Source organism: Syngnathus acus, chromosome 13 (genome assembly GCF_901709675.1).
Source record: "Syngnathus acus chromosome 13, fSynAcu1.2, whole genome shotgun sequence".
Classification (NCBI taxonomy): Eukaryota; Metazoa; Chordata; class Actinopteri; order Syngnathiformes; family Syngnathidae; genus Syngnathus; species Syngnathus acus.
In genome coordinates, this window is record NC_051098.1 from 13,710,233 (window position 1) to 13,737,768 (window position 27,536).

General features: G+C 45.6%; 5 protein-coding genes and 1 long non-coding RNA gene across 18 annotated transcripts; 3 read left to right on the forward strand and 3 right to left on the reverse strand.

The window, feature by feature from the left end:
- Window positions 1–551: 551 nt before the first annotated feature.
- Window positions 552–3,841, reverse strand: LOC119132455 (pannexin-1-like). Of its 7 annotated transcripts, none has more exons than XM_037267764.1 (8): window positions 3,663–3,840; window positions 2,692–2,881; window positions 2,486–2,601; window positions 2,241–2,428; window positions 1,896–2,180; window positions 1,601–1,823; window positions 1,191–1,413; window positions 552–1,107 (listed from the first exon to the last, which is right to left on the reverse strand). In XM_037267764.1, exons 2-8 carry the CDS (start codon window positions 2,870–2,872, stop codon window positions 1,019–1,021), a joined length of 1,305 nt encoding a protein of 434 aa, XP_037123659.1. In that variant the 5' UTR covers window positions 2,873–2,881; window positions 3,663–3,840; the 3' UTR covers window positions 552–1,018. The 7 variants fall into 7 exon arrangements, with proteins under 7 accessions (XP_037123659.1, XP_037123660.1, XP_037123655.1 ...); XM_037267765.1 differs by having other exon boundaries at window positions 1,896–2,174; window positions 3,663–3,839; XM_037267760.1 differs by having other exon boundaries at window positions 1,896–2,428.
- rsf1a (remodeling and spacing factor 1a) lies at window positions 1,902–13,470 on the forward strand. Of its 5 annotated transcripts, XM_037267756.1 has the most exons (21): window positions 1,902–2,003; window positions 4,452–4,618; window positions 5,861–5,952; window positions 6,046–6,138; window positions 6,256–6,461; window positions 6,542–6,666; window positions 6,866–6,952; window positions 7,107–7,475; window positions 7,539–7,646; window positions 7,784–8,243; window positions 8,345–8,561; window positions 8,704–8,898; window positions 8,977–9,081; window positions 9,248–9,327; window positions 9,401–9,449; window positions 9,524–9,627; window positions 9,707–9,768; window positions 9,905–10,073; window positions 10,404–10,615; window positions 10,680–10,865; window positions 11,142–13,470. In XM_037267756.1, exons 2-21 carry the CDS (start codon window positions 4,465–4,467, stop codon window positions 11,834–11,836), a joined length of 3,768 nt encoding a protein of 1,255 aa, XP_037123651.1. In that variant the 5' UTR covers window positions 1,902–2,003; window positions 4,452–4,464; the 3' UTR covers window positions 11,837–13,470. The 5 variants fall into 5 exon arrangements, with proteins under 5 accessions (XP_037123651.1, XP_037123646.1, XP_037123649.1 ...); XM_037267751.1 differs by having other exon boundaries at window positions 7,107–7,646; XM_037267754.1 differs by having other exon boundaries at window positions 7,107–7,646; window positions 9,527–9,627.
- Window positions 13,471–14,279: 809 nt separating this feature from the next.
- On the forward strand, window positions 14,280–17,283 carry sertad3 (SERTA domain containing 3). Of its 3 annotated transcripts, none has more exons than XR_005099879.1 (3): window positions 14,280–14,419; window positions 15,686–16,604; window positions 16,769–17,283. XR_005099879.1 is itself a non-coding variant. In XM_037267767.1 (2 exons), exon 2 carries the CDS (start codon window positions 15,693–15,695, stop codon window positions 16,518–16,520), a length of 828 nt encoding a protein of 275 aa, XP_037123662.1. In that variant the 5' UTR covers window positions 14,280–14,419; window positions 15,686–15,692; the 3' UTR covers window positions 16,521–17,283. The 3 variants fall into 3 exon arrangements, 1 of the variants encoding a protein (XP_037123662.1); XR_005099880.1 differs by lacking the exon at window positions 14,280–14,419 and adding an exon at window positions 14,852–15,084; XM_037267767.1 differs by having other exon boundaries at window positions 15,686–17,283.
- Window positions 17,284–17,338: 55 nt separating this feature from the next.
- On the reverse strand, window positions 17,339–20,266 carry kcnk6 (potassium channel, subfamily K, member 6). The gene is made up of 3 exons (XM_037267766.1): window positions 19,771–20,266; window positions 18,913–19,305; window positions 17,339–17,870 (listed from the first exon to the last, which is right to left on the reverse strand). Exons 1-3 carry the CDS (start codon window positions 20,249–20,251, stop codon window positions 17,668–17,670), a joined length of 1,077 nt encoding a protein of 358 aa, XP_037123661.1. The 5' UTR covers window positions 20,252–20,266; the 3' UTR covers window positions 17,339–17,667.
- Window positions 20,267–22,258: 1,992 nt separating this feature from the next.
- Window positions 22,259–26,514, reverse strand: si:ch211-14c7.2. Its single transcript, XM_037267757.1, has 6 exons — window positions 26,417–26,514; window positions 23,850–25,876; window positions 23,324–23,472; window positions 23,104–23,219; window positions 22,579–22,693; window positions 22,259–22,434 (listed from the first exon to the last, which is right to left on the reverse strand). Exons 2-6 carry the CDS (start codon window positions 25,672–25,674, stop codon window positions 22,303–22,305), a joined length of 2,337 nt encoding a protein of 778 aa, XP_037123652.1. The 5' UTR covers window positions 25,675–25,876; window positions 26,417–26,514; the 3' UTR covers window positions 22,259–22,302.
- On the forward strand, window positions 25,536–27,053 carry LOC119132458. The gene is made up of 2 exons (XR_005099881.1): window positions 25,536–25,623; window positions 26,461–27,053. It is a non-coding gene; the product is annotated as an uncharacterized LOC119132458 (long non-coding RNA).
- Window positions 27,054–27,536: the final 483 nt, after the last annotated feature.

Sequence of the window (27,536 nt, forward strand, 5' to 3'; positions counted from 1 at the left end):
AATCCATCCCAGGACCCAAGCAGGGACGGACACGGCCTTTTTCAATTTTTTCCATTTTTCCCTTCAATTTTCCTGCCAACTTCTTCCTGCGTGGCTACTGCAGAGACATTTCAAAGCCGCCTCCCAGCTCATCCAGACAATCAGTGAGTGCAATTTACCAGTGTACAAAATATGGGTGCATAAATTTAGGGGAATAGGAATTAAGTTGGTTCACTTTTGAGGCATTAACACCAATTCATGTACTTTTGAGGTTCTTTTATTGCTTATCTTTTCTATCTGATGATATTCTTAATTGTGGCCGCCTTCGCATCTAAGGACTGATTTGAGTTTATTTTATTTTATTTGTTTAAGCCTTCTTAAACGAAAGAGAAACGTGGTGCCCCTAGTGGCGGTTGATTGTACTGCTGGGAGTAGATTGACGCTGCCATTAATCATTAAATATTTAACTAATTTATAATTATTTAAATAATTTGATCCTTAACGACCCCATATTCGTTACACGGACAACATAATAGAAAGACATTATAAATCAACACAAAGCACAAATGGTATCACTTTAAAAGAAAGTTTAATGCAAAACATCCCAAGTAACTTCATTAGGGTCCATTTTACATTCATGTGGCCAGTATAAAAGATGCACCAAAACAGCTGAGTGACATTTAGCACCATAATCCATTCTAGTGTTATTAATCCTTTGTACCGCCATTGTAATTATTATTATTTTTACATTATTCAGTATATCCAGAGTCAAACTACCATTATGAGTTTGACATTACACACAAAGAAATTTACTTTAACAATCGAAAAACAGAGTAAATAAAAATTCAAGTCTCATTCTGATGATGTCATTAGTTTATGGATGGGAGAAATGGTCATGTGATCCTATTGAGAGCGGTACATTCCATAATAAAGAAGCTAAAGCAGCACAAACACAAAGTATTTCGAAACAACATGCAAATGAGCTGGATGGATATTTGCATATGTGTCGTTATGCAGTTCTGCCGGGAAAGGCAGCCAATCACATGGCCCGCTGCCGCAGAGCCCCGCCTCCGCTGTTTGTTTTGCCGTCCGTCACATCGCCGTTTCCAGGGACCAAAGGCGTTAACTCTGGAAAAAATAATTCTTAGATTCTTAAACCTTTCAAAATAAAACTCACTCTGTCATAAGAAACTTCCTGTCCAGCATCCTACCTTGCATTTCGGTTCCCACCGTTCCTTCATCCTCGTGCTTGTTGCGTCTTGCGCTGTTGTTCTTGTCCGGCTCTTCCTCGTGGATGACGAGCTGGTCAGGTTTGGCCGCGGCTTTCTTGGCGTCCACGGTGTCCATCTTGACGAGACACAGTGTCTGCAGCAAACCCATGGCGTCAAAGTCCTCACCGGAACATTCTCCTCCTTTCTTCAGCAACTCCAGCACCTACACACGATCAAGATATCATCAAATAATGGGGCAAAAAACAAAAATGTGCGACACAACGGGAGAGAATCGGGGACATTGTCGGATAAAATGGGACGTAATGGAGGCCATTGTTGAACAACATTGTGGAAACAAAATGAGGACTTAAAATTAAAGAGTGATATGTCGAATTTTGTGTCATACAGACCTTGATATACTTGTAAGACTTGAGCTCGCTGATGTTCTCCTCCAGGAAGAGCAGATAGAGGGAGAGGTCGTCCCATTGGCCGGTGGGGGTGGGCAGGACGCTCACCGTGGGCAACGATTGGTAGGTTTCCAGGAAGTGGGCGTAGCGGTGACACAAAAGGGGGCGGAGACTGGCATAGATCACCAAGGGGATCAGCCCAGAGAAGATGATCAAGTTGACCAGGCTGGGAGGAGAATGTTTCCATCATCCTTTCAAAATCCCATCTCTGTTTCTACCCTCCTCACGTAGGACGTACCTGAGCAGCGTGAAGACTCCCACGGCGATGAGCTTGCACTGCACTTTGTCCGGGACGGTGGAGTCGTTGACCAGCAAGCCCACTCTCAGCGTGCAGCCAAAGTCGTCGGTGAGTGAGGCTAAACGCAGGTAGTAGCCCAGGTAGAGGCAAGCGCACAGCAACGTGGCCAACGTCAGACCTCGGCACAGCAGGTAGCGGGTCAGCAGCACGTGAGAGAAACGCTTGGTCGTCAGGAACTTCTCCACCAATGGGTAGTTGAAGCAGCCCTCCGTCGGATCGCTGCAACTTTGTGACGACGGTAATGAATAATCGGAGTGAAAAGGAGCAACGCAGATTTTCAAGTACCTGTCGCCGCCCTGCAAAGCGTCGGTGGTCATTCGCTTGGCGAGCGTGACAGCTCGGTTGTAACATCGGTCCAGCTCCTCCATGATGAAGCCAAGGTCCGACTGGAGCAACGGCGCCGACCAGAACCTCCAGAACAATGCCGGACTGTAAGTCAGCATGGCCACCAGCAGCAGGATGTACGGGAAGAACTGTGCCCAAAACACACGTGTTAGTCCGAATGAGCACGTGTGCGACGGCGTGCGTACCTTGTGCAACCACAGAGGCAGCGTGTGCGTGTGCACGGACGCCCAGCAGTACGAATCGACGTACGCCGCCTGTCTCCATGAAAAGTTGCTGGGAGCGAAGCAGCTAATCTGAGTCCCTGTAACAAATTCCACATTGCGAAGACATGTTCGTATTTGTTAGCAAGCAGGCTAATTTTCTCGTTCTCGGAGAGTGAGACGGCACTGACCGACGGATACTTCCTGCGCGAAGGCCAGAGAGATGAGGAGGAGAGGAAGGCCCACGGCCACGCAGGTCACCATCTTGTCCACCGCTAACTCGGTGCGTACGCTGCGGTATCGAGCCTGGTTGGGATCCTTCAGGAGAAAGTCGCTGAACACGTACTCGGTGGCTACGTGGGCGATGGCCATGATCACGCTCTGGGATAAAAATTAGGAAGAACACAATACCAAAACATCTTGGATTTATATCAAGCAGTTTGGATTTATGTGGCTCCTTCTGGTGTGCACATTTTGGTCAACCAGGGCAGTAATTCTTTAGCTATTCCATATTTTTTTTGTATAAGAAAAGTGCTATCAATACACTAGTTAAGACATTGGCATTCATTTGATGACTTTCGACTTGCAGCTTTTTATTTTGGTAAACATGGTAGCTTGTCATAAGACAATCATTGACAGTGGTATGCAGACTACCAGATGTGTGGTTAAAGTTGCTAAACATGACGCCCAACATGACTCATGACTTGTGATCTGAATAACATGCGACAGTCACCTCGTGAAGCACCGTGTGTGTGTGTTTGCAAACATCGCGCGAAGAAAACTTCCTTAACTTCTTGCGTGATCAGTAAAGTAAACAAAGATAACGATCGTAATCAATCTAATGACAGAATATATACATTTCCCTCAGAATCAATAGTGTGTATAATCACTGTGTATTTAATCATGAGTTAGTAAAAACTTTGGAAAAATGCCTGCAGGACAATTGCATGTGCAGCTGTCTGCTTGTAGGCTAAAAATAAGTACAACACAAGATGCGACAAGAACAAATACAAGTTGCATTCAGGGCAATCTTAACAAGGTGAGTTTTTAATATTAATTTAGCAGAATGTACCTGAATGGATCACTCATTACTTCCTGAAAATTAATTAACAAAATCGGCTAGTTTAAATGTACACAATTGGCGAAATGAATGAGAACTCACCTTTCCGCTCTTTGCAAGTCGTTTAGCACTCTTACATGACTTTGTTTACACGTTTAGAGTTAACTAGGCTGAGTTAAAGAAGAACATGTGCCCGGCGACGGCGACACACAACAGCTGAAACAAAAGATAACTTTCACTATGAAATCACTTCCGGTATTCTTTACGGCGATGCCTTCATCGAAAAGTTCTCAAAACCACCAGCGCGCTGAACCCGCAATTTGATTTATTTGTCAGGATTTATTAAATAGTTACTTTATTAGGATGAAGAAAGACGAGTATTGTTTAAAGGAATTTTAAGGATTCTGGGTAAGACCCACACAACTGTTAGAGCTCTAAACTGCTGTAATATATTGCTTTTGTATTTATTTTTCTACGTTGTAGACGCGCTGCATAACACCAACTTTTAATTTAAAACGTTGTTATGCTACGGAAACGTAAATGAGTTGACACTGAGCCGTTTAATATTGCTTTATTGTGCGCGCTTGCTTAATTAAGGCAAAAAACAAGCTGGACTGCTGCTGCTGTTTTTCTATCGCGATACATTTTTAGCACTCCGAACGTCTCACTTTGGAGTCAAGTTACAATCACACACCAGAAATATCGCTATAGATTTGCTATCAATGTAAAAAATATCAGCCCACAAAAACTGTTTTCTGCGGCTTATTCTGAAAAGCTTATCCGGAAGTTGTAGTCTTTTTACAACCGCTACCTTGCCCGCCCGTGTGCCCCATTCATTCCCTTTGACTCGCATCCCTCCCAACCGCGGCCGGCCCTCCCCTCCCGCTTCAGTCCGCCTGGAAAGATGGCTGCTCCGGCGTTGCTCAGGAGCTCCGAACCGGCGCTGTGCCCGAGCTTCGCGGAGGTCTGCTCGTTCCTGGAGCGCTACGGAGCTGTCCTCGACCTGCCCGAGATGACGTTCCCGCAAATGGAGGACTACCTACGCGACAAGACGTCAGGTGAGAGGCTCATTTTTGTCAATATTGTGGCGAAGGGAAGAAGTGGCGGAAAAGCTGCGACACTCGGAGGAGGAGAAGGAGGAGGAGAAGGGGGGCACCCGGGCACCATCACCACTATCATCGCGAGGATGGTGACGGTGAGGAAGCTGTGTGTTGGCCCTGGTGAACATCACCAGTCTACTTAGGATGTTGCACCACATGGCGACATTTTAGTCCTGCTTTTCTCGCGTTTCAGTCCAGCGCCATTTGACACACAAGCAATCACAAAACAAGTTCTCAAGTTTGAACGCGGAGGAACGGTCGAAGCTAACACGAAGCTAGCGCCCCTTAAAAACATTTACTCGCATTTTGACGTGGAAATAAAAAGGCAACGAGTTTCATTTAGCAGTTCACTGGAGTCCGTTGTTATTTTAAAGTGTTGAGACGAAGCTTATGGTGTGTTAAAGAGAAGACGAGCAACAGGAAGACTTTAAATGTGAATAAGAGAAGGTAGCCATGATGGAGTCTGGTTAGCTCCTCCGACTCGAGTCAGGTGTACTTTTTCGCTTTAATTCAGCGGCTATTGGCAACAGGAACTGGATTTTAAGCTGACGTCCAACCTCAACCTTGTTGGTTTGTTTTACATCTATCTAGTCGTCACGGTTGAAGAAAGAAAAGAGGGTAGAGATACAAACAGTAGATGCGAATCGTTGGCTGTCAAATGTACGCATGCGCAGTAGGGGCCTTCACAGCTAACTAGCTCCTGAAGTTAGCATTGATGCTGAGAGTTGAAACAAGCTGAATTTATGGTTATTGTCATGTTTTTGGCGTAATAAATCGTAACGGAAGTGTTACTTCAATGCTATCCACTGCTTGAGCCTGCTTTGTAAATCGAGTAGTTTAATTGAAAATTTAAATGTCGCGCTACGCCGTAAACGCGATTTACGACAATCCTTCCAACCACAGTATCTACTTAAATTTATTGTTTTAATGAAGTATCTATCTGCTTGGTTGCACTTAAATTTACCGTTGATATTATGTTATAATCAATTACATCGAAGCTCAGTTGTTGCATTCGGCGACAGTCTGAAATCACATTTTCTTTGTATCTCCCTCCCTCGCTCTCTCTCTCTCCGTCTTTCTCGCGATCGTCTAATTCTCAAAGCATAGCGTTTATCGAGTTGAAAGTAGTCGAAACAAGTGGACCATGTGTGCATACTTTTCAAGTTTTGAATTTTCAGTTATTTTCCATTTCTTTTTCAGTTCCCAAACCTCTCGTAGATCTTCACGTGAAACTGCTCCGAAAGCTCGGCAAGACCGTTACAACGGAGCGTTGGGAAAAATACCTGGCCAAAGCAAGTGACGCACGCAGTCGGTCCAAAGTTGATTGGTGATCTGCGCTAGAGTGAAGCTTCCAAGGGCTAAATCTGATGTTTATTTTCTTCTAGAGTTGCCAGGAGCTGAACAGCGCCTGGGCATGGGAGCTGGAACAGAACGGCTACCAGGACATGTCCATGGAGTGCAAGTCCAGCATCCTCAAAGTATGACATTCATTCATTCATCCGTCTCACGGTGCCACCACATACATAAATACATGATGGGATAAACAGTTTTTGTGACGATGGAAATCGATTGTATTGTTGTCTGTGTTTTCGCAGTATCTTTGCGAGTGCCAGTTTGACGACAACTTGAAGTTCAAAGGGGTGATCAATGAGGAGGAGCCGGACAAGATGCGCCTGCAGCCCATCGGGCGGGACAAGCAGGGCCTGATGTACTGGTTACAGCTGGACCAGGAGCAAAACATCCGGCTGTACACGGAGGAGCAGGACGACTTGGACGGCTCCACCTGGAGGTGCATCGTCAGGTACTGGAACCAAAAGACTGGTTTTCCCATCCGATTTGCGTTTCTCTCAACCTGTGCCTTCTTTCCGACGGTCGCCTCAGGACTCGCAACGACCTGGCTGATGCTCTGGAGCTCCTAAAGGCCCAAGTCTTTCCCAACCTGAACCAGGACCAAGAGGAGAAACTGGCTGAGTCCGGGAGCAGCAGTCCCGCTTACAGAGAATCAGGTAAGTGACTCAATAATATTTAATATTTTCAAGTTACCTCCCCAAAAGTATTGAAACCACAAATTAATGTGACGCACAAGTCAACTGATGGATTTAATCTCACCCACTCTCGCAAATGAGTCAAAGTGCGACAGAAAATGGATGGATTCTATTTGGTTTACTGCCCGAAAGCAACATTCTTTCTTGTGTGGCATCGAAGTAGATGAAGACGGCAAACTCCACAAGACCTCAGAGGATGTTGCTGATGATGTGAAGGTTGAAGAAGAGGAGAAAGCCCTCCAACAAGGTAAGGTTAATGGGATCTAAGCAAACTGTTCATTTTTTTTCCGTTTTACTATAAAAATGTTGTATGGCATTTTCAAGGATTGCTGTAGATAGCGCTCCTAAACAATTAAAATAAAAAAATGAATTTTTGTTGGGAAACATTTGCCTGCTTCTAGTGGGAAACACGGAGCAGACGGCGAGCATCAAGCAGGAGGCAAAGGAGGAGACCAGCGATCAAGCGGCTCCTATCGATAACCACGTGAGCACCATCACCTCCGTCATCAAATCAGATTGCAGGGACGTGTCTGTCGTCAAGACGTCGGCGCCCAAGCAGGACGCAAACAAGGAAGATGAGGCAGAGCGCGCCGTCGTCAGGAGCAGCCAACAGGCTAAGATACCGCTGAAAAAAAGAGAGCTGAAGTTAGCCGAGAGTTACCATGACAACCACCTCAACAACAACAACAACAACGGCGGCGGCGGCAGCAGCATCATAGTGTGCAATCCCTCAGTCATACAAAGCAAGGACACATCAGCACCAGCTGGCGGTCAGTCAGCAGCGGCGGCCGCGCAAAACCAACCCGAGCTGACTAACGGGAGATCGTCAATAGTGTCGCATCACGTGGGGGTCATCCGTGGACCGACGTCCAACGAAGCCAATGGCTGCAAAGCGGCAGAGGAAGAGAAGAACCTGCAGGGTTCCAACGCAAGTACGGAAAGTATGCCTTTTTTTTTTTTTTTATCTCATTCGTTTTTCGGGTCTGCAAAATTAGCTCGCTGTCAATCATTGCAAGTTTCACAGTCAAGATAAATCACTTTCTACTAGGTGTGGAATTTTTACATTTGAAATGCGCAGAAACCCTGGAGGTGGGACGCCAGTCGGTGCTGGTGCGGAATGAGCCCATCGTCGTGGAGACCGCACTCGTCGACCAAGATGCGGACACAAGTGCCGACAAAGAAACCGATGAAAGTGTCCTTCCGGGAGAGGCCGCTGACGTGGGCGCACATGAACCTCAGGTGGAAAAAGAAGCGAGCCAAGATGAACACCTGATGGATGTCAGTACTTTAGGAAAAGTGCAAGCAGAGTTAAAGGAAGACGACGGCGTCAATGGCGAGCTACCGGATCAGTCAAGCGAGAAGAGTGCCGGGGAGAAGCCGCGGCCACGAGAGGAAGCCTCCTCGGAGCTCCAGAAGGAAGGAATTCGTTTGAAAATTAAGATCCCGCCTCATCGCAGGAACAAGCTGAAGGCCAAGGCACAGCAGAAGGAGTCGTCGGAGGGGGAGGGCTCCCTCAGGAGGTCTGCCAGGATTTCCAGGTTTGTCACCCACCTCAAAGGTCCCCCTCCTCACCTGTCGTTAAGGTTTTCCACAGAAATTTTAGAAAGCGGAACTCGATTAGGTGTTCCGTGTTTTATAGTGCACATTTGCCGTGTCAACCTCACAGGCCAAGCTCCAAGGCAGCCGAGAGCCCGAAAAAAAAGAAAGGCCAACAAAAGCAGGGCGAAGAGGCAGAAGAAGAAGTGGAAGGAGAAGAGGAGGAGGAGGAGGAGGAAGAAGACGACGACGAAGAGCAGAGTGTTGGTGCCGGCATAGACAGAAAAGCAAAAGCTGTCGACCAAATGAGGAAGCGCAGGGTAACGTAGCCTCTTCTACACTCGATGGGCAGATTGCACTTACATAGCAGCACATGAACATTCAAATCTGACTGGGGAAAAAAAAAAATCGAATCTCCTCTATGACTCTCCACCGCTGCTTTTTGTTTTTTTACATGTTCAGGGTAAGCGGAGACATCGGCACCCCCGCTGGTCCAACATCAAGCGCCACAAACACAACGAAGATGAGGCCAATAAAGCTGCAGGAAGCAAGGAGCCCAGCGAAGGAGGAAGCCACTCGGACGACTCCTGCCAGTCCGAGGACGTTCCCAAGGAGGACGCCTGCACCCACTGCGGCCTTCCAAACCACCCGGAACTTGTACGTAACTTTTTTCTTCGCCTGAATGATGTCATCGCTGGAGGTTTGTTGACGCTTCAGCTCATTTGTCATCATTAGATTCTGTTGTGCGACTCGTGTGACAGCGGATACCACACAGCCTGTCTCCGACCGCCACTCATGCTCATCCCTGATGGCGAGTGGTTCTGCCCGCCCTGCCAGCACGTAAGTCAAAATATGGCCATTAGTGGCGCACACAGCTAAATCCGTCCTAGGCTGTCCTCTGGTGCCTGTGGTGTCAACATTGAAACAATGCTAGGATAGTTTATGTGGCCAATCAAATGCTAACTCATTAGCTGTGCTGCTAACATCCCGTGTTTTGTGACTGCAGAAACTGCTGTGCGAAAGACTGGAAGAGCAGCTGCTGAACCTGGACAGCGCGCTGAAGAAGCGAGAGCGTGCTGAGAGGAGGTAAACACACACACACACACACACACACGTACACTAACGAGTTAATGGAATGACACATCTCTGTCTGTGTCAGACGGGAGCGGCTGGTGTACGTGGGGATCAGCGTGGAGAACATCATCCCCGTGAGTCCACAGCAAAATGACGGACGCCTTCAAGTTTGCAACGGAGAGTGACGAGGCGTTTTATTGTGTCCTAGCAGGGAAATGAGGAAGATGAAAAGATGCCCAAAAAAAAGGATGCCAAGAAGAGTAAAAATCTAGGGAGGAGGTCAACCAGAACGAGGAAGCACATCAGTTACAGGTGACTGACTTTGTTGGCGAATGTGTTTATATTTTTTCTTTAGCGGTCTAAAAAGGAAATGTGACCATTTGTGCTTCAGATTTGACGACTTTGACGACGCCATCGACGAAGCCATCGAGGAAGACGTTGGCGACAACACTGGTGAGTTGGTCCACTTTCACTCGCTGGTGGTTTTTGTGTCGCTGCCGTATTTCCTCATTTTGTTTCATGTTAAACAACATTCCATGTTTTTTTTTAATTAAAAAAAAAATAATGATACCGATGCTGCCGATGTCAGGGGAAGGCCGCGACATCGCCGCCGACGGGGCATTGTCTGAACACGGCGCGGCGAGCCGCCGCCGGCCCATGATGCTTGCCGCGCAAAACAGGAAGCGCCGGCGTCTCAACGACCTGGAGAGCGACAGCACGGCGGCGGAGAGTGAAGACGACTTCACGCTCAGCAACAGGTGACATCATCGCTGCAAGATACTGCACATTTAGAGCGAGGCTGTCAATTGTCATCTAGCAATTACATCATCAAGACTTGTGATATTTAACATTTCCTTTCTTAATTTAGTCATATTTAAGTTTTATTGTCAATAAAATTGTCTATGAAAATCTATTAAAAAAATTATAACATGTTTTTTTTAATAAATACCAAAATTGATATATTATCATTCATGTATTAATTATTTAAATACAATATGTACGCATTTTACAGTATACACTTTTTAATGAATTGCTTTTTTTTGTTAAGATTATTCTTGACTGGATCTTGCTGACTTTTTGTTGTTCAGCTCTGAGGAGGAAGAATTTGGCGGCTCGGGGGCCGACGACGACGATGACGATGAGGACGGCGCCAGCTGGGACAGCGCGACGCGGCCCAAACGTTCAGCGAAAGCAGTGGCCAAACACAAAGTCGGCAGGACCAAACACAGAGTCGGGAGGCCGCCTGGACGGCGGCGCCGGAGACATTCCTCTGAGGAAGAGGAGGAGGGCAGCGACGAAGGTGAGTCTCATGGATCTCACGAAGCCGCAGGATTCAAATACGCTCACGCGCTTTTCTTTGACAGACTCCGATCAGTACAGCGACATGTCGGACAAAGCGCGCGGCGGGCTGAGGCGCGGCCAGCGGCAGCAGGTCAACTACCGGGAGACGTCAGAGTCGTCAGACAATTCGCGGACATCTGCCAAAAAGAAAGAAGTGAGACAGCGCGGACGGCCGCGTAAGGAACGGTTTTCCAGCGACTACAGTGACGGTCAGTGCTCCCCACAGAAATCGCAAACATAACAAGTACAGGAAGTCGTCAAGTCGTCCGTTTACACCAGTTTCATTCCTAAACTGGATTTGGACGCAAGTTAGAATGTGCCCAAGTCCATCAAGATAATTTCCGATGTGTATTTTTGTCTTATTAATTGTGTAATATTTCATCCAACACTTCTTTGTTTCCACTAATTATGTATTCTTTCATTTTTTTAAATTCTAATTGACGTGTATTTTAAAATGTTTCAAATCATCATACTTGTTCTCCCAGCATCGTCATCCTCACGGGACTCTGAGGATGAGGATGAAGGCGATCGGGGGAAGAGGAAGCGAGAGAAGCAGCGAAGACAAAGAGAAGAGGATGACGTCTGCGCTCGCCGCTCCAAAGCCAAGCAAAGGCGACACGACCGAGAGGAGGAAGAGGAGGAGGAAGAGGACGACAGCCAGGCCAGAAAGAAAAGGCGTCGACGGAGAACTTCGGAAGAAGACGAGGACGAAAGGAGGGACGTCCGGCGGACGGGTAAAGAGGACGATGACCCGGAGAAGATGGGCAGAGGGAAGAGACGGGAGATGTTGTCCCAACAGCGGCGTAAGCGTTTGGCTCAGATGCTGAAGAAGCGAAGACCTTCCATGGACGAAGATGAGGACGAGTCCGACGAATCGGAGTCCTCCTCTGAGGAGGACCGACCCATCCGCAAAAGACTCAACCGCATTGACTCAGACGAGGAGGAGGAGGATTCGGAGGAGACGAAAGACGACAGTGACGCTGGGGACGAGGAGCGAGGAGGACAAAGCGAACACGGGAGCTCTGAGGGGGCCGCACGCGGCGGCGCGCCCCGGGACGCTGCAGCGGCGGGTGGGCAGGACAAACACAACGGCCCCTTGCACGCCGAGGAAGAAGGAGAGGAGGACAAAGAGGCCAAGTCAGACTCGTTAAACTCTGTCCACAACAGTCCGCACTCGTGATCCGTTCTTCGTCGCTTCTGCTTTCTAAACCCGGGGTTCCCAAACTTTATAGGTCCAGGGGAGACGTTTTCACAAAGCTTTCGCTGAGCTTTTAACAATTGTAATTAGTTTATTAAGTTTGTTTATTGGTCGACCGGTCCCTACTTGTTGGTAAACACTTTGTAAAATGGTACAACATAATTTAATGCAAATTATTTCACCAACCACCAAGCTACAAGAACGCTACTTCCAGCAATCCCCTCCATGCAAACAAACACCCTGCAGGTTGTTGTGACCATAAAAAAACCGGCAGGTGATCACACGATTATCACGGACCTGACTCTCCCCTCGAGCCTCGCTTTCCTTCTCGCAGCACTCGTTCAATGGCCCCGGCCTCCGCACTCTGGATCGCCTGACTTGAAGTGACTTTTCGACACTGCTGTACATAGCGTGTGGCCCGGCCGTGCACTTTCTCTTTGTAAAATAATAGATGTTGCATTTTAGTCCACTTGTAAAATATAGTGTTCTATTTTCTCAATGAAGGAGGAGGAATGTTGCGGTGGTCGGTGGAGGCCCAGTTTGACACGCTGAGACAGACTCCTTAAAAAGCGGAGAGGATAGATGCCACCCCCCGACGGCCATAAAGATGTCAGGTAGAAGGGGAGCTCTCATTTCACTTTGCATTAGTCTGGACGGTAAATTTCCATTTGAGCATTCAGTAATTATCACTCAAGCTCAGGCTTTAAAAAATTACATAATTGCGACACCCCCTTTCAATGTTTTGGTTTTAATACGCAATTGTTTTTTTTGAGGTCATCTTCCCATGGACACTGTGGTGTCAATTTTGGTTGACAGCAGGTGGCAGTACAGGACAAAATGGCAGGCCCCTGAGGCTAAAATCAGGTGGTTTTTTTTGGTCTAATTCATATTCTACAAATATTAATCATTATACCATGTTTAGACTAGTGGGGGCGCAAATAATTGGGAAAAAAAATGACTTCCATATTACGGTCCCATGTTGTACTAGTATGAGCTTTGTCCTCACTACTAAGGCAATCAACAAACTTGTCGAACAACTATATGATACTAGTCTGTGTGCTAGTTCAGCTTCACTCCGAGAACTAATAGCACACTGGTGTCAACTAGTGCAGTATTGCCTCACTAGTAGCATGCAGTTGTCCTTAAAGTGGTTCACGCTAGATATTGAAGAAAGGCTCAAATGACGTTCCATACGAGCTCTAAGGATGTTTATACTATCTTTTTTTTTTTTTTTTTAACAAGCCGCAGCAATAGCTTGGCTTACAGAAAGATGTCCCACTGGAATGAAATGTAAATAACTGCAATTATTTGTCGCAGGAAAAAAAAAAAAAAGCCAGTGCTGTAGTTACTGTATATTCAATACCCAAAGTTCTTGGAACATCATTTGTGCTTGTTAATGCTCTTAGCTTGGTAAAGTCAAGCCAAAACGAAATGATGGGAGTCACTTCCTCTGGCCACTAAATGTAGATTCTCTGCATCTCATATTTTATATTCAAGCTGCAGGTTTTACGGATGCTGTTTTTTTTCTACCGTTTTTGTTATAGAGAATTCACTTTGTCGCCTAGGTGTGAACAAATCCCCTGACTCTGAATCAGACAGAAAAGAAAAAAAAAGTGGTCGTGTTTCCTAAGTGCACCTTAGTCGGGATTTAAACGGACTGGACAAGGACGTGTGACTCTGTTGTTATGTTACTGTAGTGTCACCTCAATGTTGTCTAAGTTATTAAAAACCAGCACTGCGAGCATCTCCTCAAAAGACACTGTAGCTATGTCTGTTTTTTCTGTTATTGGTAAGCGGTTATCGTACTAAATCATAGGTACATGAATATCCCTTATTTACTTAGAAAAAAAAAGTTTTGTAACATTTGAGTAAATTGTCATAAATACAATATAATCAAATGCTATCATACGCAGAACGTAAACACTGACGGTGTTTCGAAAGTTGTTTTTATTGTTTGTTACGAAGCCAGGAGTCCATGCGTCATTTTCGTTTGTTGCGCATGAGTCGTCAGAACAAGGCCACTACCTTTTATTTCGCCAAATTGTGATATAAACGTCACACTTATAACAGCAACAGTAGCCGTTGAATTAAGTGTTAAATTTGTGACGTCGCGCTTTAATCGCTTAATTCAACTATCGATACGTATTACGCAACTCCCGCCAAGTTCAAAATCACGCCCAGGAAAAACATATACGCACTACCGAAATTCGCTGTATGGGTTTTCCCTTCAAAATAAAATCTGGTGAGAAGTCATAACGAACCTGCTACAATCCCTTTACTGAAAAAAAGCCGGTTCATAATGTACTACAATCAGAAATTTGTAACTAAATGTTGTTTGACTCATAATCAAGGTGATTTCAAAACATTTAAGGGCTTTAAAAGTTTGTTTTGAAATTCCTGTGATTAACATCCGGCGGAAAGTTGTCTCACTGATTGGCTGAAGGAGTTTCATGTGGCAAAAAGGTCGAACAGCGGATTTTAAAATTGAAATAGCCAAATTTGCACTATATTCACTATTTTTACGGCTTCCGCGTGGTTTCGTAGCAACTACGATTCTTATTCCAGGTAAGATATCGTGACATTTAAATATTAAATGCTGTATTTCCTGTCATCTTGTACGAAAGACGTTGCCCCCCACCCCCGCCCGTTGACTTGTTGAAGTTCATAAAAGTTTAATTGTACTCAGTTATTGCCGGCTTGTTACCGATGTGTTACAGTGAATTGAAGCGCATATCTACGCGTTAATTTCGTTTTAAATGAAAGTTTAGCACGGCGAAGCACATGGGAGTATCTCCTCGTCGATGATGTCATCGTGTTGGAATTACGGCGACTCAACGTGTAATAAAACACACCCGTTAAACAAACACAACGGTAGAAAATCACTAATTGTGTACCGTTGACGCCGAGTGTGATTTTTATCGTCTTGAACGCCCATTTTGCAGCTTTCTTTTTTTACTTTGAAAAAACGTCCACCGTATGCCCGCCATGCTAAAACTACATTACCCATGATGCACCTCTCCAATACTCAGACCTTTTTTTTTTTTTTTTTGCTCAAATCGTAGGCGGGAGAAGGAGGAAGCAAGAAAATGGTGGCAGTGTTTAAAGTTTAAAATCCGATGCGTATATACGGTATTTATTTTTTACGTTCAACATTGCTGCTTATGAGGCGAGGAAGAGAGTGAGTGTTAAAGAACACTTTTCAACGTTAGCTGGAGCTGGAGAAGCAACAGGTCGGTGTTTGAACTTTGACGCGTTTCCCCCCCACCCCCTACGTTTAAAGCTATCCTTTGACCAGATAGTTACGTAAACGTGGAGTAATTTTTTTAACGGCGTACGTAAAACTCGCACCCAATGACGTCATTTATACCGCAACACAGATTTTTTTTTTGAAGTCTTGTTTTATTTTTGTTAAAAAAAAAGGCAAATTTGTACGCAAGCGTATATAAATGTTCTCCCCGCATATACGTTAATGGTTCAAACCAACTATTTAATCCATAACGACGCTGAAAAAGTAACATTTGGGATGTTTTTGGCGGGGCAGATGCTATAGGTAGCCATGTTAGCTTTAGCATCTTGTTATAATGTGTCTACGAAAGTGTTTGTGAGACTCAAATACAACACATGTCGCACAGCAATGTGTATTAGTGGTTTCACAGTCTTGGAATGTCCTTTATGTTAAAACTGAGTTCGTTTTTATTTAAAGTTGTTGATGTTTTGGCCCACGATTTTCAAAGTGACTTTGGATTTCTTTCCAAACGACTCTCTACTCAGAATTGATCATTAACACTTAATTAATCCAAAAATAATTTAACCACATTTTCTCTCCTGTAGTGTGAAGATGATCATGAAGACGCACAAGCGCAAGCTCCAGTCGGAGTCCTCCGATGAGTCTCCGGGTGGCGGCAGCGCTGTAGCATGGGAGCGTCAACGTCAGTTTGTGTTCAACGTCTCCCTGCACAAGTATCAGCGGGACCAAGAGTTGCCCGAGCCCAGCCTGCGGCGGTCCGTCCTCATCAGCAACACCCTGCGGCAAGTGGAAGCATGTCGAGTGTCCTCCCTTGACATCCGGGCGCCTCTTCCACTCGACCATCCGTCGCCAGAGCAACCGATAGCCAACAGCGTGAATGACCTGCCGTCCCCCGCCAAATGCCAGCGGGTGGTATCTGGTTGTGCGTCGTCTGACGACGCGGAGGACTGGAGCTCTCTGTCCGCTGACCCTGATTTCGCCGTTTCGCCCGCGATCTCGTCCATCCTCAGTGGCTTGGACTCCAGCCTGGACGTGAGCGTGCAGTTGCCGTCCCCGCGGGCAGCCCTCAGGTCCCTGGAAAACCTGCAGGCCTGCTCGGACGCTGGTGGATTCTGGCCGAGGCAGCAGGTCCGAGGGACTCAGGACCCCATGGAGTGGGAGGCCGGCGTGGAGGCGGTGCGCTCCAGCTACCTGAAGGATGTCACAGCTGAGGACATGTTCCAGGACATAGACACATCCCAGCTGGAGAGGGACATGGGGATTCTGGGCCTGAGGAATGACGAATGCCTCTCCAGGGAATACCTCCCGTACCACAGTGCCAAGGGCCTGCCGTCCTTCTCGTCCTTTAGCTCACCACCGACCTCATTCAGGGACGGACTGGATCTTGAGCACCTGATGACCATGTTGGTCGAATCCTGAGAGGGTATCAGGGTGTCTGATTCTAACTAATGTTGATAAGTATTATGTAAAGCCATTTGAGCATTCCATAAGTCTTGTTATCCGGTCATGTACTAGTTGAACACTATGTCCTCACTAGTAAGACAATTCAGCCCCTGGTAGAGTAACTGTCTTAGTTTGTAACTCATTCTGAATTGTTACTTGTGAGGACAAAGCGTGAACTAGTGCATGGAATAAATGCTCGGGGCCCCCCCGCATGAAGCAGTGAGCCCGTGGACAATGAAGCAACTTTATGAATCTGTTACCGGACGAACCTGAGCTGACAAGTGTCAACACTAAAACGTGTGGAGTCTTCCGTGAAGAAAAGTTTCGTCACATATTTATCAAGCATTTCTTACAATTTTTGTTTCGTATTCACCAAAGTTCCTGTAAAGGCTCTCAGACCTGTTTCCTTGCTGGAATAACTGCACTTTTTTTTTTCTCTCTTTTTTTTCAATTGTTAGGATGCATCACTGAGGTTACTTTGTTCATTGACACCAAGTGTTTAAATCGACATCTTCCATAACTGTTAACATGCGCCACTGAGTTGTTTTTTTGTCTGTTGACACCAAGTGTTTACAACCTACAAGTTTCAGTAAGCCTCAAACAGGTCTTTGTTTTCACTTGTATTTTTCTTGCTTGTTTTAAAATGAAGGGCAAAATGTCCACTTTGTATTTCCTGTTTAAGATGAGATTTGTAATTGATTTTTCACCATACTATTTTAGTAAAATGTGATAATGAAAATGCTGTCTAGTCTGTCCCTTCCCTCCCACCACCAGTCATAATTGACGATACTTACTTCAACATCTTTATTAACAAACAATCTGCATTCAATTCAAACAACTATACAGTATTTCACTTAAAATGCACATTAAAGTGCCTCTCAAGTGTTAAACATTTGAAGTATTTGGCCCGAAATCATCATGAACATTTTATAAGGAGCTGTGAAATGCAAAAAAAAAAAAAAATCAAAACATACTTCGGCATCAGAGGGGCCGTCCTGAGGATGCGAGGCTTCCTTTGAAAGTTCATCGAAAAATTGCATACCTCAAATCGTCCCGGAAAAGTCAAGACTTCTCATTCAATAATTTTTTTTTTTAGATCCTCGGGAAAGCGTCCATTCACGTGTCACCGGTCGGCGATGGAATTGTACGAGGGTCGCTTTTGGGCGGCGGTGTGGCCCTTCTCCACGATGGGCTCGCGGAACTCATCCTGGTCGGACTCCTCGCAACGCGGCAACTGCAGGAAGGTGGTCAGGCCGTGGAGGTCGGCCATCTTGTGGAAGGTGCGCAGCAAAAGGTACATCATCATCAGGCCCATGAAGAGGTAGACTGCAAAGCATGATGGGAAAAAAATATATTAAATGTAAGTGGTGAACTTTGCTACAATTTGTATTCAACACACTAAAACAATGTCTCCTTTTAAATCTCATAAGAGTTAAAAGAAATTTATGCCAAAGGTGACAATAACAAGGTCTGTTATTCTTGATCTCAAGGCCATGCGGTCACATGCAAGCAACAAGCTCCGCCCACAACCCAGCAGCCACAAAAGAGCGAAGGATTATGACAAAGAGTGAACAGTGGCCGGAGGATTAGTTCACTTTTTTGTCCGGTTTGAAGAAATTGAAAGTAACAGTGATACCCCTTAATACATTATCCAAATGAGATTCCAACACGTGAGGAAATCAACCAAAAACTCCCAGTCAAATAGTCCAAACTCAAATATTTGCTCAATGCAAACATTAGCAAAGCTACTTTTACAGACATTCCAGGAATAGCATTCGCTCAAAATCTGTCCTGATTTTAGTTTCTAGCCTCATGTTTTGTTTTTTTAAAATTTAAATCCCATTCTCTGCAGAATAGAAGATCCGAGCCTGTTCAACGCAAAGTCCTTTCGGCCAACGATACCCAGCCAAAGAATCAATTGACACGTCCCTCGTCATTGTCAAAAACGGTACATTTGGAGACAAAAAAAAAAACATTCAGCATGCACTCTGATTAAATTAAAGAAGATGGACGGGGAGAAGAGGGCCGCCGCCACCCAGGCATTCATGTGACGCCACGTCCAGCTCTGAAGAACAAAGAAACAGCCGTGAACAGAGCAGTCGCTGCGAGAAGCACATGCTGAAGCCTGAAACCAGTTTGACTGATTGACAGGAAATTGGATGGTCATGTCCATCTTAACATAAATATTTCTCAAGGATGCCAGGAAGTCACGAGTAAGTCTGCCCTTTTGTTTTGCAAGTCCGTGTGACACCAGCCTCCAGTTTTTGATCAGTGGTGCATCTTGAGGGTTTTTATTCCCCCCCACGTAAAATATGTGCCAGGGGTCAAAAAGGTCGAGAAATTCTGACCTCAACGACTATGTACTCACCCATGACGGCAACCTGGTAGAGCTGTTTGAGATCCTGCTGAGGCCTGGCGGCGGGTACAAAGTCCCCCAGGCCGATGGTGCACAGCGAGATGAAGCAGAAGTAGAAGCCGTCCAAGAAGGACCAGCCGTCTTCCAGGGTACGGAAGACGGCCGCCGGAGCGGCGAACAGAGTCAGCAGCACCAGCGCCAGCAGCAACAGGAAGTGCACGGCGGCTGCCGGACGGGCCTCCAGGCCGCAACGCTGGAGCTGGTTGAGGGGGGCCGCCACCAGAGGGTACATCAGCCTCTGCACGCACGCCGTCAGGACAAGCATGGTGAAGGGCACGCCCAGTAGCGCGTACACGATGGAGAAGACCTTGCCCACGTCCGACAGCGGCGTAGTATGACCGTAACCTGCACAACACAAAATTATCTTCTCAAACATCTATTAAAAAGTTGCATAGAGCCAACCTGCACAATACCATTTCTATCAAGATCATTTAGTGTTGCCTTCAGTGACAATCGGAAATCACAGCATGTTTAAATTCATCGTCCCAGATGTTGAGTGCAATTACTACTATTAAAATCAGATTACATTTCCTGCTCAATGACACAAAGAACGCGCTAGTTAAAGCATTTGAAGGACTACTGAGCCTGAAGGTCTCACGAGTTCGAGCGTGTTCTTTTTCTTTTCTTTCTTTCTTTCTCCCACGATTGTGACGAAACAAAAAGAACCCACGTGGCAATTTTTGGTCAAAATGGAGTTTCCTCCACGAAGCTTCTTCTTGGTGGTTTTCGAGAAGTTCAATGTTTGCTGGAGGAAGGTTAAGGTGATTTAAAAAAAAAAAAAAAAAAAAGAAAAAAGTTTGCCTGACTCACCCACGGTGGTAACCAGCGTGTTAGCGAAGAACATGGACGAGGTCAAGTCCCAGTTGGAGGTGTCAGAAGAGGCGTTCGGGAAGACCGCCACGCCGTACCTGTTGGCCGCCAGCACCTGGTCCAAGAAATGATCCAGGGCGGCGGCGGACACGCAGCTCTGATTGAGAAAACTTTGCTTCAGGGCGTTCACGTCCCGACGGAGCTGCTCCTCGACGGGTCGCTCGAGGCTGGAGAAAACGAGCCCACCGAACAAGAGGTAGATGACGTAGAAGATGACAAAGCCGGTGAGGAGCAGCCACGACTTGCCCAGGGGATGCATGTCTGCCACCAAACCGGGACGGGTCGGAGACACTCCAGCCTCCCAGATGGAACTTTGAGGGGGCCGAGCCTCAGCTGGGACGACGACCCCGCCCCGTCGCCTGCATCCTCCACCCACACAGGAGGAGGAAGTTTGTCCTGGAACTTCATCCCGGAGGTTCATCCTGGAGGTTCATCCCGGATCCACGGTATCACACGATCACGTTACACAATCGTCACACGAAAAGTTGCTTCGTGTTCGAAAAACAACATTCGAGCGAGGGAAAAAAAAGTTATTCAGTATTTTTCTCCACGTGCCTATTGGACACTTCTTTAGGTACACCTGCACCATCTAATCTGAGTTTCAACCTAAAATTCTGTCCCACCAGGTGTTAATTTTTAATAAAGTTAAAGTTACTTACTCGTTTAATTTTTCACAAATTACTTTTTGTGTATTTTTCTTTAAACCACTCCGAAATGACTGCTTCAAACAAAAATAGTTGGGTTTTTGAGAGATTTTTTCATGCATCACTTACTAATAGACATGTCCATGCACTTGCATGCCCATTTGGGGAACTGGTGTTAATGGGCAATTTCTTTGTAATATTTTTATTTTACTTATCTGGAAAATGCCCCAAACATTTGATGTGACAAATCCATTAGAACGTGCACATTTTCTTTCTTGTGACTCCCACACATGACAAAGATGCGAATCCATTTGCTGTTGTTATTTTCCACCCAGATTGTCCTTGGAATCACATGAGTGTTTGTTCAACCTCATCTCATCAAACTTGTTTTCACTCTTGGGGTGTTCTTTTTATGCAACCTTGTTTTCCTTCCTCTCTAGCTTAAAGCACTTCTCTTCATCTTGCTGCTCTGTTGACTCAGCAAAATTTTTTAACTCTTACCTCGCAGTTCAAAGAAGCAGAAAAATAAAACATACTTACTAGAAGTGATTAGCAGGGAGGTGAGAAAAACGCAACCTAGCCGTAGCGGTCGTGACATCTACGTGCGAAAAACAATCTTGGGATGTCTGAAGAATAGGCTACATGAATATAAATAGGCTAGGATCGATAGATACTAGTAAGCTAGCCGGATAGATGAATATTACGCAATGTATCTTTTTTTTTTTTTTTTTTAAGGAAAACTGTTTATAGATGTTCCCTCAAAGACAACACTTGATTCACAGTAGGTCCACTGTGTTTTTTTTGGCTGCAAGCCTCGCTGTCTCTTTCTCAGTGGTCTTGTGAGTGCAAGTTAGTGGTCAGAATTCGACTGTCTGCCTATTAAAACAAATGTTCCTCTTAGAGGTCTGACTTGAATTAAGATTTTTAATGTCATTTGATCAACAAGACGCAGGAAGCAGGATCAATTTATTGATTATCTGGTCAAGGCTTTCCTCATTGCAATGAAAATTGTTATGATACAAACACAGCAGGACATCACAAACAAACCAGTGACAGCCATTCAGTCCACAAAGTAAACATAGCACGTTCCCATAGCAACACTTTGATTGACAGCATGGAAAGGACAGAAAGTGGAATACAGCCAATGGAGAGTTGAGTCCGCGTTGGAAGCGAGGTGACTTCCTGCTCGGGGCCACCTTGTAAATGTGGAGGAGTAGGCCCAAAAAACAAACCATGGCCTTATATAAACACATGATGATAGAGATATCATGTGAGCGCTCCTTAGCGCCATCTACTGGCCAAAAGCGATCACTGAGGGTTGACCATTGAGCAGGCATGGATGGTGTTATTTTATTTTTAAAAACACAAAATGGTGGTTGCAGTCCTCATTTTAAAAAATCCACTTCCTGAAAAAAAGGAGTTGCGGAGCTTTGTGGCTGAGTCCTACGTATGACAACAATCAGCGGTGTAACAAAAAAAAAAAAAAAGCGAGTCATTTCTACTGAGTGGTTGTGTGCTAGATGTGACAGCAATCTTCTGTATGCAAAAATTCTTGTAACCTACATTTAAAAAAAAAATACACAAAATGTTGGCAAAAGAGAGAAAAATACAATTAGTGAAAAGAACAAAGGCAGAACAGGAATTTGTGGGACAACAATTCCTAAAAGGTGAACGATGCAATAATTTCTGACAAGTGGGTCTACATGTGTCTCCTGTATTTTCATATGTATGGTGAATCTTAAAATTTTCTAGTCCTCATCCAGAAATCTTTTCTTTTTGTTTGTAAAAAAAAAAAAAAAAAAGACTGAATGCTGACCGGATGCCTGCGTCACTCTGGCCCACTCCTGTTGTAGTCATATGACAGCCGCCGCTTGGCCACCACGTTGTGAGTGTACCGATTGGGTGAGTGCAGTCCAGGGGACGGGCGCCGATTCGACCACCTATTAGTGGCTCGGTTGTCCTGTACATATTAAATTACGAGATATAATTGGCAAAATTCAGCCAACTTATTTGCAAACACTGAAGGGCAAAGTATTGTAAAACAGGAATTTGACCATGGGTGTGTAGACTTTTTATATTCACTGTAGGTCTAATATGCACTTACGCTGCTGGGCTGCTCCACGTGTAAGGAGCTCAGCAGAAGACCTCGGGACACACTGACACCACGCTTGTGTTTGTGGATGGACATTTTGCTGACGTCATGTAAACCCTCCAACAGCCTGAACAAATTGTCATAAAAATGTCATTGAACACCACCTAGTGGAGGGGTGGGCAAAGTGCGTTTTGTTATGAAGACTAAGTAATATTGGCTACGATATTTATTTTATGAAATATAATTCATTTGGATGTAATTATTCATGTTATATTAATTCATCAAAATGTCTTCATTGATTTATTGTAAATAAATAAAAAAAGAAAAATGTGATATTTAAGTTCAATTACATAATTGGTTATCAATAAATTATGACTAATAAAACAAGGGAAATAATAGCAAGATGATAAAATTCCTATTTCAAAAGATGAATGCTTTTTTTTCACCCCAACTGCCTCTTTAATGTTGCAGTTCACCACATGGCCACACGAGGGCGGTATTTACACCAGCATCAACAAAATCTTATGTTTGACTCACCGCTGCTCCTGACTGCTGCTTTCTCTGAGGAGCTGCGTCAATGTGGGAATGACGTCTGCAGGATGACGTGGGGCCGAGGTGGGCAGCGAGGGAAAGGCCTTGGCAAAGAGAAAACCCTGCAGGAGGGCGAGACCACATCAGTCTTATGTAAGTAAACTGCCATTGTCATGGCACGCTCATGGAATGTGTTTGCCCTTCAATGATGAGACAACCTTCTTACCAGTTTGTGATCTACCTCATCCGTCCTCTCCTCGTCGGGCCACCACTGTCCCACCGAATCCCGACCCTGGTCCCACACATCCCGTGGAAAAGCCGTCCACGTGTCCGTACTTCCCTTCCAGGTGGGCTTCCAATCACTGCTCGCGAAGGCTATTTTGAACACACAATGTTGAAAAGGGAGATTTGTCCATTTGATAAAACAACTGGATGTGTTCCAAAACATTTCTCCGTTATGGCTTTAAAACCAGAAGCACAAGACTGCCTAATCCCGAGCAATAATTCCAAAAATGTTATTAGGTAGATGAAAGGAGTAGAAGTAAACAAATGTAATCCAACAGCTCAACCTCAAGGTCTGACCTCACTTGGAATTTTTTTCACATTATTATTCATGTAGAAGATTTCAACTGCTGTAAATGATGGGAATTTTTATTTTATTTTTTTTATATATATATTTTTAGGTCTCATTGGTGGTGTCCCTAATGAAGTGTCTGGTGCGTGAACACGTGCTAAAAGTTGTGTAAACTTACCCGCTGAGCTCCCACAAGACACCGGGACAGAATCGGCGACGCCCCGGCTGCACTCTTCTCCCTCCGCTTGCATAAACCCTCCAAACTCATCTTCCTCTTCCTCCGTTTTTTTGTCCCGGCTCTCCAGCTCTATCCCGTCTCGGCCTCTTTTTTCTACTTCTTCTGACTCGACGCAGGGCTGACTGGTTGCCATGGCGCCCGAGCTGGGCAGGGCGAGGGTGGGATTATGCAGGCAGGGGCCAACGGGAGTTACCTCATTTGGCGTCCAATCAGTTTCTGTCCCTTCCTCACAGTCCACGTTTCTTCTTGAAGAAGATTCTGTTGCGTTGATCACATTGTGCTCCGGCTCCGGGTCAGGCCAAATGTTCCCGAGCGCTCTCCCAACCTGGCAAAGCTCACCTTCTGCTTCTGGATCCTCGATGCATCTGCTTGCGGCTGTGATGTCATCAAAAGGCGTCTGGATGATTCTCTTTTCCTCATCTGGTCTCTTTGTTATGTTTATGGAGTCTTTGCCGGCCTTACATTCCGAGTGAGAGTGAGAAAATTCCACGTCTGGGTTGGGCCCCAACAAAATAGATCGACCATTCTTGCAGAGACCCTTCCCCTCCTCGTTCTCCTCTGAATTATTTTCCAACTCTCTCTTTGTTCCTGTTATCTCCCCACACAAAGTGCCTTCTCTCCTCGCACTTTCCTCTTTGCAAACATTCCGATGGCATCCAGCACTCCACAGCTCTCGACTTTCCTGACAGAACCCCCATGCAGGACTCGCGAGGTGCTCCGGACTGACTTTGTCTGGCTCTTCCTGTTTCTTGATGACTTCCTCATCAGGGACTCTTTTGTCTTGGCAGGCCACATGACTAGACTTCCTCTCACTCTTGAAAGCGTTTTCAAAGCATCCGATCAGTTCTAGGAGACAGGGACTCTCATCAAGACTGGTCTGGCAGACCGGGTCCAATTTGTTTCCCCTTTCTTGCTTCTCTGTGACATCCTCAAGAGTTTTTTTGTCTTGGCTGACCACGTGACTGGGCTTCCTCTGGGTTTCCTCATCGGAGGTATTCTGAAGGCATTCAGGACTCGCAGCTGGTCCGCAGATTTTCTGACAGGCTCCCTCTTTCTGTCTTGGTCCTCTTTGTTCCCGACAGCCTTCCTCTTCAGTAGCGACGAGACGCTGCAGAATGGCTTTGCCTTGTTTTTCCTGATTCTCAGCAACTTCTTCATCAGGATGTCTTTTCTCTCGGCCAACCGGGTGAGTGGACTTTCTCCATCTGCGACCCGACCGAACTCGAACTCGGCTCGCCGCAGTCTGCGTTTGGGGAGCGGAAACGTCCCGCCGTCCAGTACCAGGTTTCCCTCTGAGCCACGCTCCGGCCCCGCTGATCCCACCAGATGTTGAGTACAAACCTTTGTCATTTCGCAGAAAGAGACACTGAGTCTGCGTTTTCCCGTTGCCTTCGGATGTCTTCAGAGTGGCCACCGTCACCAAGGCGCCCGCCCCGGCTTGGGGTAGGCCATACCCCGGACCCCATGTCCCGCTCAAGTGCACATCCGCCGGCCTGGGACAAGAAGTCCTCCGACCGGTGGGGGGTGTTACTGGTGCTGGTGTGCCGCTCGGCGGAGCGGCGCCCTTCTGTCGGTTCTTGGAGCACAGCGCCCACGCTCGTAGGCCCCGGATGAGCGGTAGGTCCGCCAAGCCGAGTTCCAGCCTGCTGGGGAGTGGCTGGGAGCCCAAGGGGCATTTCAGAGGGGCCTCACGAGGGGACGCCTTCAGGCACGGGTAATTATTATTGTTGTTGTGCTGCAGCATGGCGCTCCACGTGAGCCTCATCGAGAGAGGCGTTTTGTTTAATAATTGTAAAACAACTTCAGTCAGAAGTCATTTAAATAGTCTCGAAAGGGTGCTTGGAAATAAAAAAAACAAAAAAAAACGAGGCCTCTGCGTGCCACCCTGTGGTCCTCCTGGTGACGACGCCCAGGAGGTAACAAGAAGTTTATGTGGATGAGTCTTTCTGGCCCACTTTATGAACAACCTGGGGCGAAGAAACATAAAACGTTTTTATTTACATCTTTAAGCTCGCAAAAGAGTGTTCAAGCTACAGTGAATGTAAAAAAAAATCAGCATCATACAGTGACTCATAATCAGAAAAGTACAGTTGGTTCAAGGAATTTTTTGGGGGGGGGGGGGGGCGGGTATATTTTTGAGAAAAAACGCTGCATATTTGGACAAAAAATCACACAGGCAGACATGCTACCGTCGTGCTGATCATTTCAACCGTCTTGCATTTTAAATAGGAAAATTGGATCCTGCTGCTACTGCATCAAATCTATTTATTATGACTCATATTTTATTTATATATGTTTTTTGTTGTTTCGGATGTCATCAGATGGAACGACTGCTCCACGTGTGGAGTAAAAAAAAAATGCTTTATACAACCCTTGTGTGCATGTAGAAGACAAAGTGACACAATAGTCGTTCGTGGGCCGTCACGCTCGTTCGTATCCAAGCTTGCACGTCACTTACGTCATTGACCACACACACAAGAAAAATATGAATATAAATAATTGCTCACCCAATTTGATGATTATATTGTCTTGCATTCTATCGTAATCACAGGCGGAAATTGTGCGTCCTCCTCGGGCTGTGCAGCATCCTCATCTTCCCTGTGGGCCTTGATGATCCACCGAATGTTCGCCCGTTCCACGCTGGCTTAAAATAGAAACGACAGCTCCACAAAGGCGTCTTTCCTCCTCCTACTTTGCCCTCCCTCAACATCGTCAGCCTCCCCCCCCAAGCGGCACCAGTACCGACACCACTGCGGCCATTGCGCGTCATCTGCGACATGCACTGCGTGAGAGCAGCCGCATCATCACCGCATCTCGCTTCCACGCACTCGCAGAGTCGCAAGCCCCAGCCAGCCAGCCAGCAAGCCTCGGACGGCCCACTAACCATCATTGGCGGGGGCTGCAGGCGGAGCCCATCGAGCTGTCACTCAAAGGGAGGAAAAATAACGGAATTGATGCAAAAGTGTCAAAATGTAATGTCATTTTTTTTATAATCACGATAATAACAATATCCATCAAAACTATTTTCATTTCAGAAAAATCTTGGTTTCTTTTTATTATACTGCTTTTTTCCCCCTTGTGTTCCTATTGTATCCCTTAGCGCTCAGAAAGACTAAAACTGAATTGAATTATTATTACTGTTAATCTTTATTATTCCCTAAAAGTGCTTCACATAGAATAGTCATTCATATATAAAATGCGTCATAAAAAAAACATTCAAAAAATACTATCACAATATATATTTTTTTATTTTCATTATCTGTACTTAGATTTCAAGTTATTAAACAAGGAACGGCTGAAATTTGGAAAAGTAATTGCTGGGGTAAGATTAAAAATGGCTAAATCTTGGGACAAACATGCAAATTGGAAAAGAAAATGTGCTAAACACTCAAAGGATAAGCTTGTACATGTGCCAAAAAGTGGTGTGTTTAATGGTAAACGGATGTTTATTATAAGCATAATGGAAATACGTTTGAATATTGATTAATAGTATTATTAAAAGAGGGCGAATTCATTGATCTTTAGTGCAGCGATCGATTCGCAATGCCTTGAATTAAGTGGCCATTGAGCCGTTACTCATAAGGAGTAAAATATCCCCAAATTGTTATGTTTTTTTAAATATAAATA